Below are 14,016 nucleotides of genomic sequence, written 5' to 3'. Positions count from 1 at the left end.
AGGAACAGTGTCGGTGTGAAGCCCCCAGCGAAGCCCCCAGACACAGCTGGAAACCATGAAGCCCTGGCGCTGCCTGCTTTTAAGATTAGGGCTTTATTAAATCGTGCACACATCAAATAGAGCGCATCAGCAACAAGCTGTGTACTAGATTGCAAAGTGAATGGGTCCTCATTCCCTTCTGCCACTGAATCTGTTAGCTCAGACTGACCGCATCCACCGGCTGGCTTTAACCAATGTGAGTTGTTGTATGTTCAGGGATGTAATCTGCTTGGACTTGGATTGGAACAAGGATTGTTATTTAAGTCTTCTGTTTCATTTGTTGGGTTGTTCTATCACAGAGATGCATTCTTAGAAATGTAACTGGTGTATGTTATGGTAATAGACTGTTCTCTGTCCCCTGTAAGTCCAGGGTGTTGTGTTTACATGATGTCCTTAAGTCTAGCTGTCTCCCGTATAGCCCACCTATAAGGTTCTGGCGTTCCAGGATTACATGATATTCCCTAACTCTCTCTGTCTCTCCCCTATAGCCCACCTATAAAGTTCTGGCGTTCCAGGATGACATGATATTCCCTAACTCTCTCTGTCTCTCCCCTATAGCCTACCTCTGAGGTTCTGGGTGAACGTGATCAAGAACCCCCAGTTTGTGTTCGACATCCACAAGAGCAGCATCACGGACGCCTGTCTGTCTGTGGTGGCCCAGACCTTCATGGACTCCTGCTCTACCTCCGAACACCGCCTGGGCAAGGACTCACCCTCCAACAAGCTGCTCTACGCCAAGGACATCCCCAGTTACAAGAGCTGGGTGGAGAGGTGAGAGGCCGATGGGGGGGTTGGTTTGGGGTGTGTGTGTGCTGTGGGGGGGTTGGTGTGTGCTTTGTGTGTGTGTATCTACAGTATTTGTCTCTCTCTCTTTGCCAGTTTCTATATAGACCTGAGTGTAACATGAGAGGACAGTTCAATATGTGGTTCTGTCGTCCTATAGATGTGTGGCAGCCATTTTGTCCATAAACATCCCTGATAGACTGTAGTCTGCCTCTTGTCTCATAAGTACACACATTGGGGCTGTAGTGTTGTCATCCAGGGGCCATGGAGGAGACTCCAAATGAAAACACACTGGGAATGGATGGCAGTGCCTCCTAGGGCTGGAGAGGTAGAGGGGAGACAGGTACAGAGCCGCAGTGGGTTCCCTGTCCTGCCCAGGTACAAGAATGTGAGTCTGCAGTAATGGAAGCACCGCTGTACAGAAGTAGTGGTGGTAATTTGTCAAAATTAGAGTTTTATCCATTTATTTGGTCAGGGGCAGAGTGCTGAATAAAAGATGGGGCCTGTGAAGCGGTTCCAAAGTATTTATGTGTTAGTGCTCAGCGCTAGCCGCAGGACAGGGACATAATGTATGTGGTGCTTAGATGACTGGAACCCAACAAGGAGTTTTGGCTAGGGCCATATTCATCATGCTGAGATACTGTGTGTGTGTGTGTGTGTGTGTGTGTGTGTGTGTGTGTGTGTGTGTGCGTGTGTGTGCGTGTGACACTGTGTGTGTGTGTGTGTGTGTGTGCGTGTGACACTGTGTGTGTGTGTGTGCGTGTAAGCATGGGCTTGTGTGTTTGTGGTTTTAAATTAACGGTGCATGATCTATATGTTTGTCGGGTGCTCTTATAGTTGCTCCCAGTGATCTATAGATGGGTTATCTTTCAGAGGATGTGGTTGTTTTCTACTTTAAATATAGATGAGACTGTTTAGCATAAGGGCGTTAGCGGAGACTGGATTCACAGTAAACCCTGCATATGTCAGCTCAATCAGAAATTACCTTTCAATTTCAATCGCGTTATAGCACTGAACTTCAGCGATACGGATTGAATCGAGCCCTTAGTCTTCATGAGGCTTGGCAGTAGATGGGACAGAGGTGTGTGGATTTGAGTAGGGCTCAGTTAGGGATGCTTGGTTGGGATGTGCTGCAATACAAATGTTCCATGGTCCTACATAGTATCAGACGATCTGTGTCATTATCTCAATTGTCCCAGGTGGTGCTCATTATTTGGAGAGGAAATGACGAATTCAAATAGCTGAAATACTCAGTCAACCTCAGGTTAAAAACACACAGGGTATACAAAATGTGATTCTACATCACAGGAGGCTGATGAGGGGAGGACGGCTCATAATAATGTCCGGAACAGAGCAAAGGGAATGGCATCAAACACCTGGGAACCATGGGAACCATGTGTGTGAAGTATTTGATATCGTTCCTCTGATACCGCTCCAGTCATTACAACGAGTTCGTTCTCCCCAACCAAGGTGCCACCAACTTCCTGTGTTCCACATGTGGACTTTCTCAGAACCAAACCGCAATTGTCAAGACAGCGGTCACTTTCCTAGGAATCATGGGTAGCGTAGTTCTCTGTAAAGATAAATGACTACTATTTAGCTAAAAGCAGCACTGCCAATCTAGCGGTTGTTAAGGTTCATTTCCATGTGTTCCTGTTAGTATTACTGTTAGCGTTCCCTGCTCTTTGCTGGGGCGCTTGAGGTGATTACCGATAAGGGCCGTTTCACAGGCTGAGTCTGACCTGCAGCTAGTGAGTAAAGTGTTGACGTGTCATGTGGTAATTAGGAGCGGGAGATGCTGACGGGGTTTGGCAGCCGTGGGAGATCGGGAGAGTGATAAGATTCTAATCAGAGACTTCCTATCCACACTGAGGCTATAAAGACGGTCCTATTATCTGTGGACCAATTGGCATTTATTTCTGAACCATAGAAATCTGTGAAGGACGTATTCATGTCTAAGGTCAGGAGTCTTTCCAGAAAATCTAATTAGCTTAGTCCATCCATATGATTCTGAGATCTAATGTGTCTATAGGTGAGGTTTAGTTGATCCATCCATATTGTTGTGAGATCTAATTTAGTGTAATTGTGGTATGATTAGTCCCTCCACGTCATTGAGATCTATTTTAATTAACAAATTAGATCTCAAAATAATATGTATAAACCCTGCACAGCTTACATCTCACAATCAGGATAGCCAAATTAGATCTCACAGTCATGTTGATAGGCAAATTAGATCTCAGTCATGTGGATGGGCTTTGTCTTTCCACATGCCTGTAAGATCTAAGCAGCGCCGTATTCATTCACATTTTTGTGAGATCTAATTTGTTAGAGCTAAGCCTACCTGAAGGTTGTGATGTGCATTGAGACCATCAGCATATTCACACAATTTAATTTGCCCATCTATATACAATTGACCCTTCGCTAAGCCCGGTCCCAGAATTTTGGGCAACCAATCGCTGCTCTTGAATGGATACTAACTGTCATCGAGTCCAACACCTCAGACAAGCTCAAGTCTCTCTTCACTCTCTCTTCCTTCTCTCCTCCTTCCTTCTCTCCCCCCCCCCCCCCCCTCTCTCTCTCTCTCTCCACACTCCCTTCCCCCTCTCTCCCCACTCTCTCTCCCCTTCTTTCTCCCCACTCTCCCACTTCCTTCTCTCTCCCCCTCTCTCTTCCCACTCTCTCTTCCTTCTCTCTCCCCCTCTTTCTCCCCACTCTCTCTTCCTTCCCTCTCCCCACTCTCCCTCTTCCTTCTCTCTCCCCCTCTTTCTCCCCACTCTCTCAGTCACACAGTCACACCGTGAAAAACACTTCAAAGAGACAGACTGCAGAGTTTAACTAAAGAAATAAGGGGGAAAAGAGAGGAGGCGGAGTGAGAGGAAAACTCAGGCAGAAGAGACATGTCTTCCTTTGATTTCTCCTCCGTTCTACATCTTCATAAGCGCTGTGGAGGTTAGCGGTTATTGTATAGCCGTACCTGGGAGGGGCTAGGAGCACCATAATGGAAGCCTATAGCTTGGTCATGGTACGTTGGGGGATCGGGCGGTTTGCCTCTGGCCCTGTAGTGGAGCTCTACCCCTCTGGGAAGATGCTACCTTAACATGTTATTACTGTATGACATCCACAGAAAGCAATCTGAAATGATTTAACGCAAGGAAGAAATCCCGTGGGTCTCGGCCGGTACATGAGTTCCTACAACTGTATCTTACTAACTCAGCACTTTTATGAAAGCTGACATCTTACAGGATTTAAGTTGTGTTGGGGTTTTGTTTATTAATGTCGCATTGGCACAATATGACGGTTGGAGTGGTTTGCAAGGGTTGGACATGCATGTTCCCCCCAGAGCCTCCTACTACACACAGACTGTTGTTATTCATTCCATCCAGTTGGAGTGGTATTTGAAGTGGGACTTAATTGGCCCCAGACAATGACAAGTTCATCAGACCCGTCAGATGCGGTTCATTTGATCCTCCGCTCTCATAGAAGATTACAATGGGAAATCAAAGTGAAAACCCCTCAGGGGAAATTGCATACTTACATTCACAGCTCTCTGGGGGGGGGGGGGGGGGGTCTTGATAGACCTCTGAACAGAATGAGGCTGTTAACTGGATTTTGCATCTGTCTGCAAAACAAAAGTACACTTGTTACCATCCTGATTCTATCATTCATTGGATGTCAAAATCAAGCATAGCAGGACCCAACACCCTTAGCCTGATAACAAATAACAAATACCAAATGTCCAATTCCAAGTCGACCGTCTAGCCAAGGGGTGGACAACTAGATTTAGCTGCAGGATAATTTTTGTCGGAGCGGATGGTCGGGGGACCGGAACATAATTATTATAATTTGTACACTGCAAATTGACCACAACTATGCTGAAAAATAGATTATATTGGAAAATAACAATAATCTAATGCCTTGATTAAATTGAGACACGATCACATACGTCTCTTTTTTTATTTGTGGGAATACTTGGGAACAAATTTCCTGAATTAAAACAATTTTTGGCTGAATTCCAAAACGAAAATCTCTTGTGAGCCGGCAAAGAAAATGACTTGTGGGCAGGTTTTGGCCCGCGGGTCACCGGCCCCTGCTCTAGCCCCTACCGTATGGTAGGTGTGATTTCCAGTATGTTTAGATCAAGTGTCTAAGAAAGGAGATTATTTGGAATTGGGCCCGACGTCGTCAACTTGAACTGGAGTTCTCAGGTGGACCTGCTGTTTTGCCTGGAGACAGAAATACCTCCCATTTCCTTTACCCTCACTTCCTCCAATTGCCCTCCTGCCCTGCGCAGGTGGCCGAGGTGTGTGTGTGTGTGTGTGTGTGTGACCTTCCTTACTTTAAGTAACCTGCAATGCCCACAATGCTACCTCTCTCCAGGCCAACAAATAAACAGACTTGTGTTTTGATTATTCACATACACAAGTGTCTTTGCAGCTCCGTTTAGGCCATTTGTATGAGGGCGGCAGGTAGCCTAAGGGTTAAGAGCAAAAGGTTGCGGGTTCGAATCCCTTAGCCAACTAGGTGCAAAATCTGTCTATGTGCCCTTGAGCAAGGCACTTAACCCTAGTTGCTCTGGATAAGAGTGTCTGCTAAATTAGAAAAATGTAAATGTCTATTGAGAGTCAGGGCAGGGGGTTCCGCTAAATGTTTTCTCAGGGCTGCTTAGACTGTGAAAAGTGATTGGAGGCGAGACAACTGTCTCTAACAGTGCATGATTCCTATTCTAAAGGCTTAAACATCACTCAGTCTTGAAACAACACTGAAAGACAACCGTGAAATGTAAAGACTAAGAATAAATCATTTTGGGGTGTATGTAAATGTAGTTATTGTAGAGTTCACTAATACAGTCTGCTATGTGTGTTACCTCCACAGGTACTACTCAGACATCAGTAAGATGCCGGCCATCAGTGACCAGGACATGAATGCGTACCTGGCAGAGCAGTCCCGGATGCACATTAACGAGTTCAACAGCATGAGCTCCCTCAGTGAGATCTACTCCTACGTGGGCAAATACACAGAGGAGGTACGGCAACACACTTACACAAAAATCACACTTTACTCAAGACAGGAAGCAGTGTGCCATTTGGGACACAGACAGTCTTTCACAGTTGGGTTTGAACGAGACATGTATTGTAGATGGCTTGTAGGTTCAGACGATCTGGATGATGTATATACAAATACATGTACAAGCAACCCAGACACCGTATATCAGCGTTTTTCAAACCTCTCCTGGAGGACTCCCAACCATGTCTTTGTTCTAATCCAGAGATAGCACACTTGTCAATTTATATCATCAAGCCATTTTGTTGTTGAATCAGATGTGCTAGTTCAGGTCTTCAACTAAATTGTGAGATGTCTAGTGGTCCCAGAGTAAAGGTTTGAGAAACACTGTCATACAGAAACAACATTTATTGTATGTGCCATTACTCTGCCACTGTTAGCTGGTGTGTGAGGCTGGGCATTTAGGAAGTGGCTGACATTAACACGTGGACTGGCTGTGTGTGTCTCCCTCTGACAGATTGTGTGTGCGCTGGAGCAGGACGACGCCGCCAGGAAACAGAGACTTTCCTTCAAGCTGGAGCAGGTGGTGGCCTTCATGAGCCTGGAGAGCTGAGGACCGCACTTCCCAGGGCGCACTGGGAGACCCGTCAGAAACCGAGCCGTGCCTGAGCAAAGACCTGTCCATCTATCTCTTCACCATCATCATCAGCATCAGAACTCCTCTCCTTTTCAAATACACATTTCCCTTTTTCTTCCTCTTCCTCTTCCTGACAAGTGATTGGCATCTCATCCGCTCAGCTTCATAGGACGTGTAGAGAAGACTGGCTGATGGACTGACTGGAGAGGCGGCAGAGCTGGGGAATGCTTTTCCCACCATGCAATGGGAAGGCCTCATCCCAGCTTTGCTGCGTAGAAGAGTCTGATGGAGGGGTGGTTGTCTGCCAGCTCACCATATCGCCATCATTTACACCTTCATGTTGGGGGAGAAACAAACAAACATTCTCTTTATGTTGCCTTTAAAAATAACGCTGACAGCAAAGTCTTTTGCAACCACAATGTTGGGCGTCAATTTGTTCAGACTTTCTGAATAGGATATTAGTCAATGAAACTACTACAAAGTACAGTTAATTGTAGTGCTATAGTCAACATCACATCAAATGTGGAAAAACAAAGTGGTATTATATCAATGAGGAAAGCAAAATGCCCACCTCTGAAGACAAAGAATGGAAGGTTTGCCTGGTTCACACAGTTCCTACTAGTTATTCATACATACTGTATCTGGATGATTGGGAAATAGGCAAACTCCAGAATTTGTTTTCTCAATGTAGCTTTGAGGTGTATTTAAAGAGACTCCGATAGGGGCTGGGGAGAGTTAGTGCTTCTTGAATTTTCCTTTTTTTTCTGTAAACCTGACTGACTTTGAAACACAGAGAAGAACAGAGTCCCCTTTGTGGCATTGGCGCAAGTCTGCTCCCACCCACCAACCAACCCCTCCATGTAACTCTAAAGATAAAACAATGCTCATCTTCTGAATCCGTCTGGCTTGTGTGGTACCTGCTAAATTATCCTGACTACTTTAAGAATCATTAGTGGAGGACAGACCCAGGTCTGTCTGGTCCTCCTCTGTGACAAGAAGCACACGTCCAACTCTTGACCACAGTGACATGACCACTCTGACATCTGGAACGGTCAGTCTGACCCGTATGTGTTGCTAACAGATGCGGGTCACTCGCCGGTCTATCAAAGCACACACACAGAAACAGATACACACTGCAGCTGTCCAAGACCTGTTCTGAGGGAAACTCTACTTCTGATACACCCTCTGATCACACTGTCTGAATACTAGGGGAGCTGACTGACATCTACTGAGAGGAGGAGAGTGACGCTTTACTAGAGCAGTCTTACCATGGACCCATGCTTTATACATGACAGAGACGGTGTGGTACTGCCTAAATGGGATCTGCTGTGCTGAGAGAGAGAGAGAGAGAGAGAGAGAGAGAGAGAGAGAGCGAGAGAGAAAGAGATTCTTTCACTGGACCTTCTGTAAAGATTTGGGACGGGGGGAATCAAGTGATGGACATAACTGGTCAGCCGAAAAACCAAAGGAGCTTGACATTTAAAAAGACAAAAAAAGTCATTTAAAAACAATGTATTTAAAGTGCTACAAAGGAAAGGAAATGACACAGGAAAAGGATTTGGTGAAAGAAAAACCCACCCCACAACAACAACAACAACCAACAAAAACGTAACCCTGTGTGATTTTCTGACCTCAGTGTGCCGAAGGGGGAGCCGCGGACGAGTCCCGCCCTCCTCCTTGCCGTCCTGGTTTCTGCCGCGTTTGGCACACCATTTTTCTTCCCTCTTTGTCCGGTTTTCCACGTCAGTTTTTTTGCACAAGTGTGGAGACAGCTTCCATGCGGGAATCCCAAACTCTGAGCGCTCTGGGTCGCTCATTTTGTGTGTTAGTGTAGTCGTCCTCTGCGGCCTTCTCCAAGCCTCAAAAAGCTGAAACTAGAGTTGGAAAAACAAACAAGTGAACGTCAAATAGACGACCGGAAACTAACGGACATGAACAGACTTGTGGAATGTGATAACCTGGATGGGAGAGGGAGATAGATAGATAAATAGATGGAGAGAGAGAAAGATGGAGAAACGATGGAGAAACCCTCCTTTCCTTTACCTTTAGACCTCTGACCTTTCTTTTGCCTTGACAACGTGCCCCATGTGGTGATGTGAATGTGTGAAGACCGCCCTCGGTCCACCTTGGGTCCTTATTGGCTTTTTAAGCGCATGTAAAACTTCAATCTAAAACAACAAAAAAAACAGGAAAATAGAGAAAATAAGCCTTGCAAATGATGATGTGGATGTGTTCTTTTCTTTATTTTGCTTGGAAGAAAAATCAGATGGAAAACAGTGGATTGTTCATGTTAAAACTATAACTAACCGTTAAGGTGGAACCTTTATCTCCTGTTCAGCCCATGCAAACCTCTCATTAACATGTTTTGTGAAAGTGTTAGATGCTAATAAGAATAAAGTGGTACCTTAAAATCCAATATATTATATACCCTTGCATGCTGACCTATTTGGATGTTATGAAACGGAACTGCCTTGCAATCAAATATATTTATCTACTGCTACTAGGAAACTTTTAAACGGTTCACAAGCAAAAACAGTTATTTTGGATTCTCATGGACTGATATAGTACAATAACTCATGACTAAGTTTTCCTTCATTCAGTCCTTTTGCTTAGTCCTTTTAAGGTAGATTGTCCTCTACCACCCACCCATATTCATGTTTCATTAGTTTGTGACTATTCACCAGTTCCAGAGCCCTCAGGTTTTGGGTCTGGTAGACTGATTCTGCAGTGAGCTTCTTGCTCTTGTCTTGGCTGCTATTGCATCTCTAGCGTCTGTCTTTGTTTTCATCCGGAAACTATCTCCCCTAGCCTATAACCTTACCTTTTGATTCTATTATTTTAATATAAAAAATGTTACATTTATTTTTGTAAGCCTAGGACTGGCTGCAAAGCTACCTTGTAAACGTCTTATTGCGGCACGTTACTATAGTTGTGGTTATGTTTTTTAGATTCTGTTTTGACAGTTGTTTGATCTGAAGAGCTCAGTGCATACAGAACAAGCATTAGGAAGAGGGCTTTCGGGGTTCAATGCAAATGTTTGCTCATATAAAACCCATTTATCGCACAACATATCCTCGTTATTGGGTTTTTTATGGTCTTATGAGGGTGTACAATACATTCAAATCAATCATCGATGACTTGTCTGTAAGTATCTGCTGTCCTTCGATTCTACTGTTACATCAACAGGGGGACTGCACACACTTACTGAAAAGATGCTGGTTGTTTTTACTCAGAAATCCCCTCTCCTTTGGACAGTTTCAAACGATTAAACGTCTCTTGATTAACTAATCAAAGACAAACAGGTGTCTGGAAGATTCAAAAACCAGACTAGTTCTGATCCTGAAAGCTTTTGATTTACTTAGTTGATTGAGTTTTGTAAATTGTGTTTTATTTCTGTCATACCATCCCTGTCCATTGTGTCAAATGTATGGAACATTTCATCCACAACTTAACTGTCTAAAGGGGCGTGTTCTGTCAGTGGTTGGTGTTCAGGTTCGAGGGGGTACATTCATGAACAGCGCGTTCTCTGGACGTTCTACACTGCCAACATTTTCAAACTGTTCACAAAGCTTGTGATCAAATGAACCATAAGAAAGAATAGAAAGGAATCTACTGTATTCATTCAGTCTGATGGAAAATGTGATTTCCCAGGAAATGTAGTTGGGAAATAAGACTGAGCTTGGCAGGGAACTCAACGTTTAGGAGCCCTTGTTAAGTTTAGAGGCTGTAAATTGACCCACTATCACCCATGTATCATATTGTGTCTAGCTACCCCAAAGTTTCCTCCTCTCTAAGTCCATTGTTTTTATTTGGTGGTGAAGAGAATGAATGTCCTAGAATCTCGTAGTGAATCTGCCCCCCGGTGTTGTAACATACTGTGTTTCCATTTTCCCCCATGCTCCCCAGCGACAAAGCTCGTCTGAGACTACTGACCCCTTTGTTGCCGAGGTACTCGATAAAGTTTCCACCTTCAACGTTTTGTAGGAACTAAAGATAGGTCCTTCTAGAGCTCAGTGTTATAGCAGGTGTTACAGAAACAGTAGAACATACTTTTACTATTACCATATTTGCTGAGAGATAAAGAGTATCCTATAAAGAGATAAAAGCTAAACCTGGGGGGAAAAGGCCAGCTTCTCTAACTTTGCTATAATTAATTGTATACCTGTGTATGTAAATATAATGCATTCCTATTTTGCAGTCAAGAACAAAATACTATTTGTAATATAGAATAAACTTTATTATGAAACAAAGTGGTTTGTAGTTTGTGTTCATTCATATGAAATGATTTATTTAAATCTTGTTATTTTAGATGGCACAGCAGGTGTGAAATGGAATTAATGGAATTAATTTCATATAATGGGAAGCAAAATGCACCGTTTCCCTCAGAGTAGAACAGCACAGGTGATGCAGAAACCTATAGCACTTTGTTTTAATATGTTGTATGGTAACCCTTTGTAGAAAATCAATTGTACACTTGAAGTTGTTTGTTGTGACGGCTTCGCCTCGTACCTAAGGCCGCAGCACAGCCGTGCTAAAAACAGTCACAAAACACGCCCTCTCGTGTACAATTGCTTTATGGGCAATTCCACAGTAACATAATGATGCTGAGACTCAGATTTTCACTTTCAAATGCATGTCAAACAAAAACAAACGCTTGCAAAGTTAAACAAACCATACAACTCTATGCACAAGGACTACTTCTATCAATTTCCACTGAACATTTTACAAAAACATTTACATGAAGAACAGAGCAGATGCAAAGTTTGGTAACAGAATGACAGTTGGTGCTGTTTGTGCCGTCATTCTGTTACCAAACTTTGCATCTGCACTGTTCTTCAAGTGAATTTGTTTTTGTGACATTTTCAGTGGAAATTGTTAACTTGTCCTTGTGCATAGTTTCTCAATTTCAGAACATTATCTTTCAAAGTACTGACCATTTTAGCTGAGCTGGTTAATATTACTGTGGTAAAGATTCCACTGCAGTCCAATATGAGTTTATGAGCTTTGTAGTAATTATTTATTTGTTTATTTGTCGGGGCCATGTACAACATGCCATTGCACCAGTGACTAAAATGTAAAATGTAAATGATGTAGCTAGATAGAAAATGTTCATCTGTAGTCCCTAGTAGGTTTGCTAGCCAGAGAAATGGCTAAATTCCCATTGGTGCATAGTAGTTAGCATAGCTAAGCTAACAGGGAATGAACGGATGAAGGAAGTGAAATAATGGAAAAACATCCAATACTTTGACTGAAGGTATCAAACGTCTGAGGTGAATTACAAAGTAAATAAACCCACAAAATGTGCTAAATACACTGAGCCATCAAACAGCAAGGACAGAAGGGAGCCATACAACATGCCTGAGACGCCTGATGCCAATTAGGCTGCCTGTGGCTGTAAGAGAATCCCAGCGCTTCAGACAGACAGTTCTCCTGGTCAACAGATCTGGGATCAGCTTTCCTGTACACTACACTATCCTTTACCATTAGCAGGTAAGAATAACACCAACCCTAGATTGCAGTAAAGACCAGAAAAGATTACGGCAAAGAGAGAGAGGGAGTGACAGAAGAGGAAAGAGGGAGGTTAGAAAATAGAGTGGAGAGAGAGAGACCTGCCGATCTGAGTGAACCCACGGTGAGGGAGGGAGGGAGGGAGGGACAGTGTGTGTCACTCTTCCTCAGCATGGGGTGACGGGGACAGGGAATTGAATTGGTCCTGGTGTCACCCTATATAGCAGCCACTGAACTGGGAGTAATGGGGGAGAGAGAGTGGGAAAGGGCGCAGAGCCTCACCCTAATATTCCAACCAGTGAACTGGGAATAATGGAAGAGAGAGGTGACTGGGGGATGAGGAGGGGAGAGAGGGTGACGGGGGGCACGATGACGATGAAGCCATGCTATGATTGCGGCTGTGCTAGGGGTGGTTGTTTTTCACACTCCCACAGCCACAGCCTTTACCACTTGTTTACTAAAGGTTTAAAGGAAACGTTCACTTTTTTAGGTCTTAGCTGATTTTTGACGTACCTAGGGTGTTGTCATTAGTTACTGTTTCCAACAGAAACATATAAAACCATTTGGATGAAAATGACAACACCCTTGGGGACGTCAAGACTAAGCTACAACTTTGCCCCCCCCAAAAAAGTAAACTATCCCTTTAACATGAATACGATCAAGGTGAGGTAGTTTAACTAGAAGTCTGCCCAACATTAGACTCAGGGTAGCAACACTGTTGTCTCTCTAATGGCACACTCATTTCCTCTACTGAACTCCCTGAAGAAGGAAGCTGAGAGAGAGGTGAGAGGAGGGTTTGAAAGGTGTCATACCGCAACCAGTGCTAAAAGCCTCTCTCTTCCTCTCTTTCCTCTCTTTCCTCTCTTTCCTCCTCTCTACCTTCATCTTTAAAAGGTCTCTTCCCTCCTAAAAGTCATCTTTCACTTGCTGCATTACACTCTCCTATAAGCCATTGACTGTTTCACACATTCGTGAAAGTCCACTGCTTCACTGAAAACACCTGGAAATGTTTGTCCAGAAACCCTTAACCGGTGTAACATCTCTCTCACGTCTCTCTCTCTCTCTCTCTCTCTCTCTCAGTGGTCTCGTAATAACACTTGTTCACTTCCCTTCATGGATTTAAAAGTGGATGTTATAAGAATGGTGAAAACTATCTAGCCACTGCTTACACCACTACAATGCTTTTAAATGCGAGGGTGGGGGGTGCATAAGTGCACATTTTTGGAGATCAGGATGCAGGCACATTCTCAGGACAGTGTATTACCCTGCGTAGTCAAGTCCTTACATCATTACACACTCCTCGTCCCTGTAGTAAAAACAGTGTTTAAACTGGAGAGGGGAGTAAGATTTCAGTAATGTACCCCAAACCCAGACATGTTGATGGTTGACGGCTGGCTGGATAAGAATGCTACCGTGACTGCGCCACGCTAGGCTAATTCCTGGGATTGACTGCGAGCGCTATTGACAGCTGCGTGCGAGCAGATGGAAGCAATTACCATTCGCCGTCCTATCTGTCTTGGTAAACATCTGCGGAGAGACAACAGAGAGCCGGTAGCTGTATCGCCCAGCGAGGAAAACGGGACGGGCCAAATAATGCCCCAGCCAGCCCTCCAAACAAACACAGATGCCACAGAAGATGGGGATAGATGGGGAGAAACCCCCCCACAGCACACTATCCACAGGACCAGGAGTCTGTCAGGGGCTCCTAGCTAGGGTGGAGGGGCCCGGGGGAAGCACACACTACCAGTTTGATTTGGACTCAGGAGTCTTACTGGGGTAATAATGAAAAAGACATTACAGACAACATACTTTACAATTTACATACAGCCCCCTGTCAGAGATACTGTACAGTGGTGTCCCCGGTATAACTCTGGTGGGTCAAGGCCCTAGACCATGCCCTATTTGGGGTATAACTCTGACAGATAAAGGCGTTTTAGTGCTCCCTGTTCTTAGTGACTCATTTTCAGCTTTTTATATCAGCTAATGGACAATGCTTTGGCCTATAGGTCCACAACCATCCCAACTACCGTCCCTCTCTCAATGGCTCC

General features: G+C 44.3%; 1 protein-coding gene across 1 annotated transcript; it reads left to right on the top strand.

Annotated features, from left to right (window-relative positions):
- Positions 1-597: 597 nt before the first annotated feature.
- LOC311123495 (plexin-A4-like) lies at positions 598-8,630 on the top strand (the record flags this gene model as incomplete). Its single annotated transcript, XM_084197753.1, has 3 exons — positions 598-810; positions 5,695-5,845; positions 6,341-8,630. Coding segments are annotated over 3 exons (460 nt in total), but the record flags the coding sequence as incomplete, so codon positions are not given.
- Between the last annotated feature and the right edge of the window lie 5,386 nt (positions 8,631-14,016).

The sequence above is a fragment of the Coregonus lavaretus genome, assembly GCF_964263955.1.
Source record: "Coregonus lavaretus genome assembly, contig: HAP1_SCAFFOLD_9498, whole genome shotgun sequence".
Lineage (NCBI taxonomy): Eukaryota > Metazoa > Chordata > Actinopteri > Salmoniformes > Salmonidae > Coregonus > Coregonus lavaretus.
The sequence above is the reverse complement of the archived record's forward strand: the minus strand, read 5'-3'. Positions and strand labels throughout refer to the sequence as shown.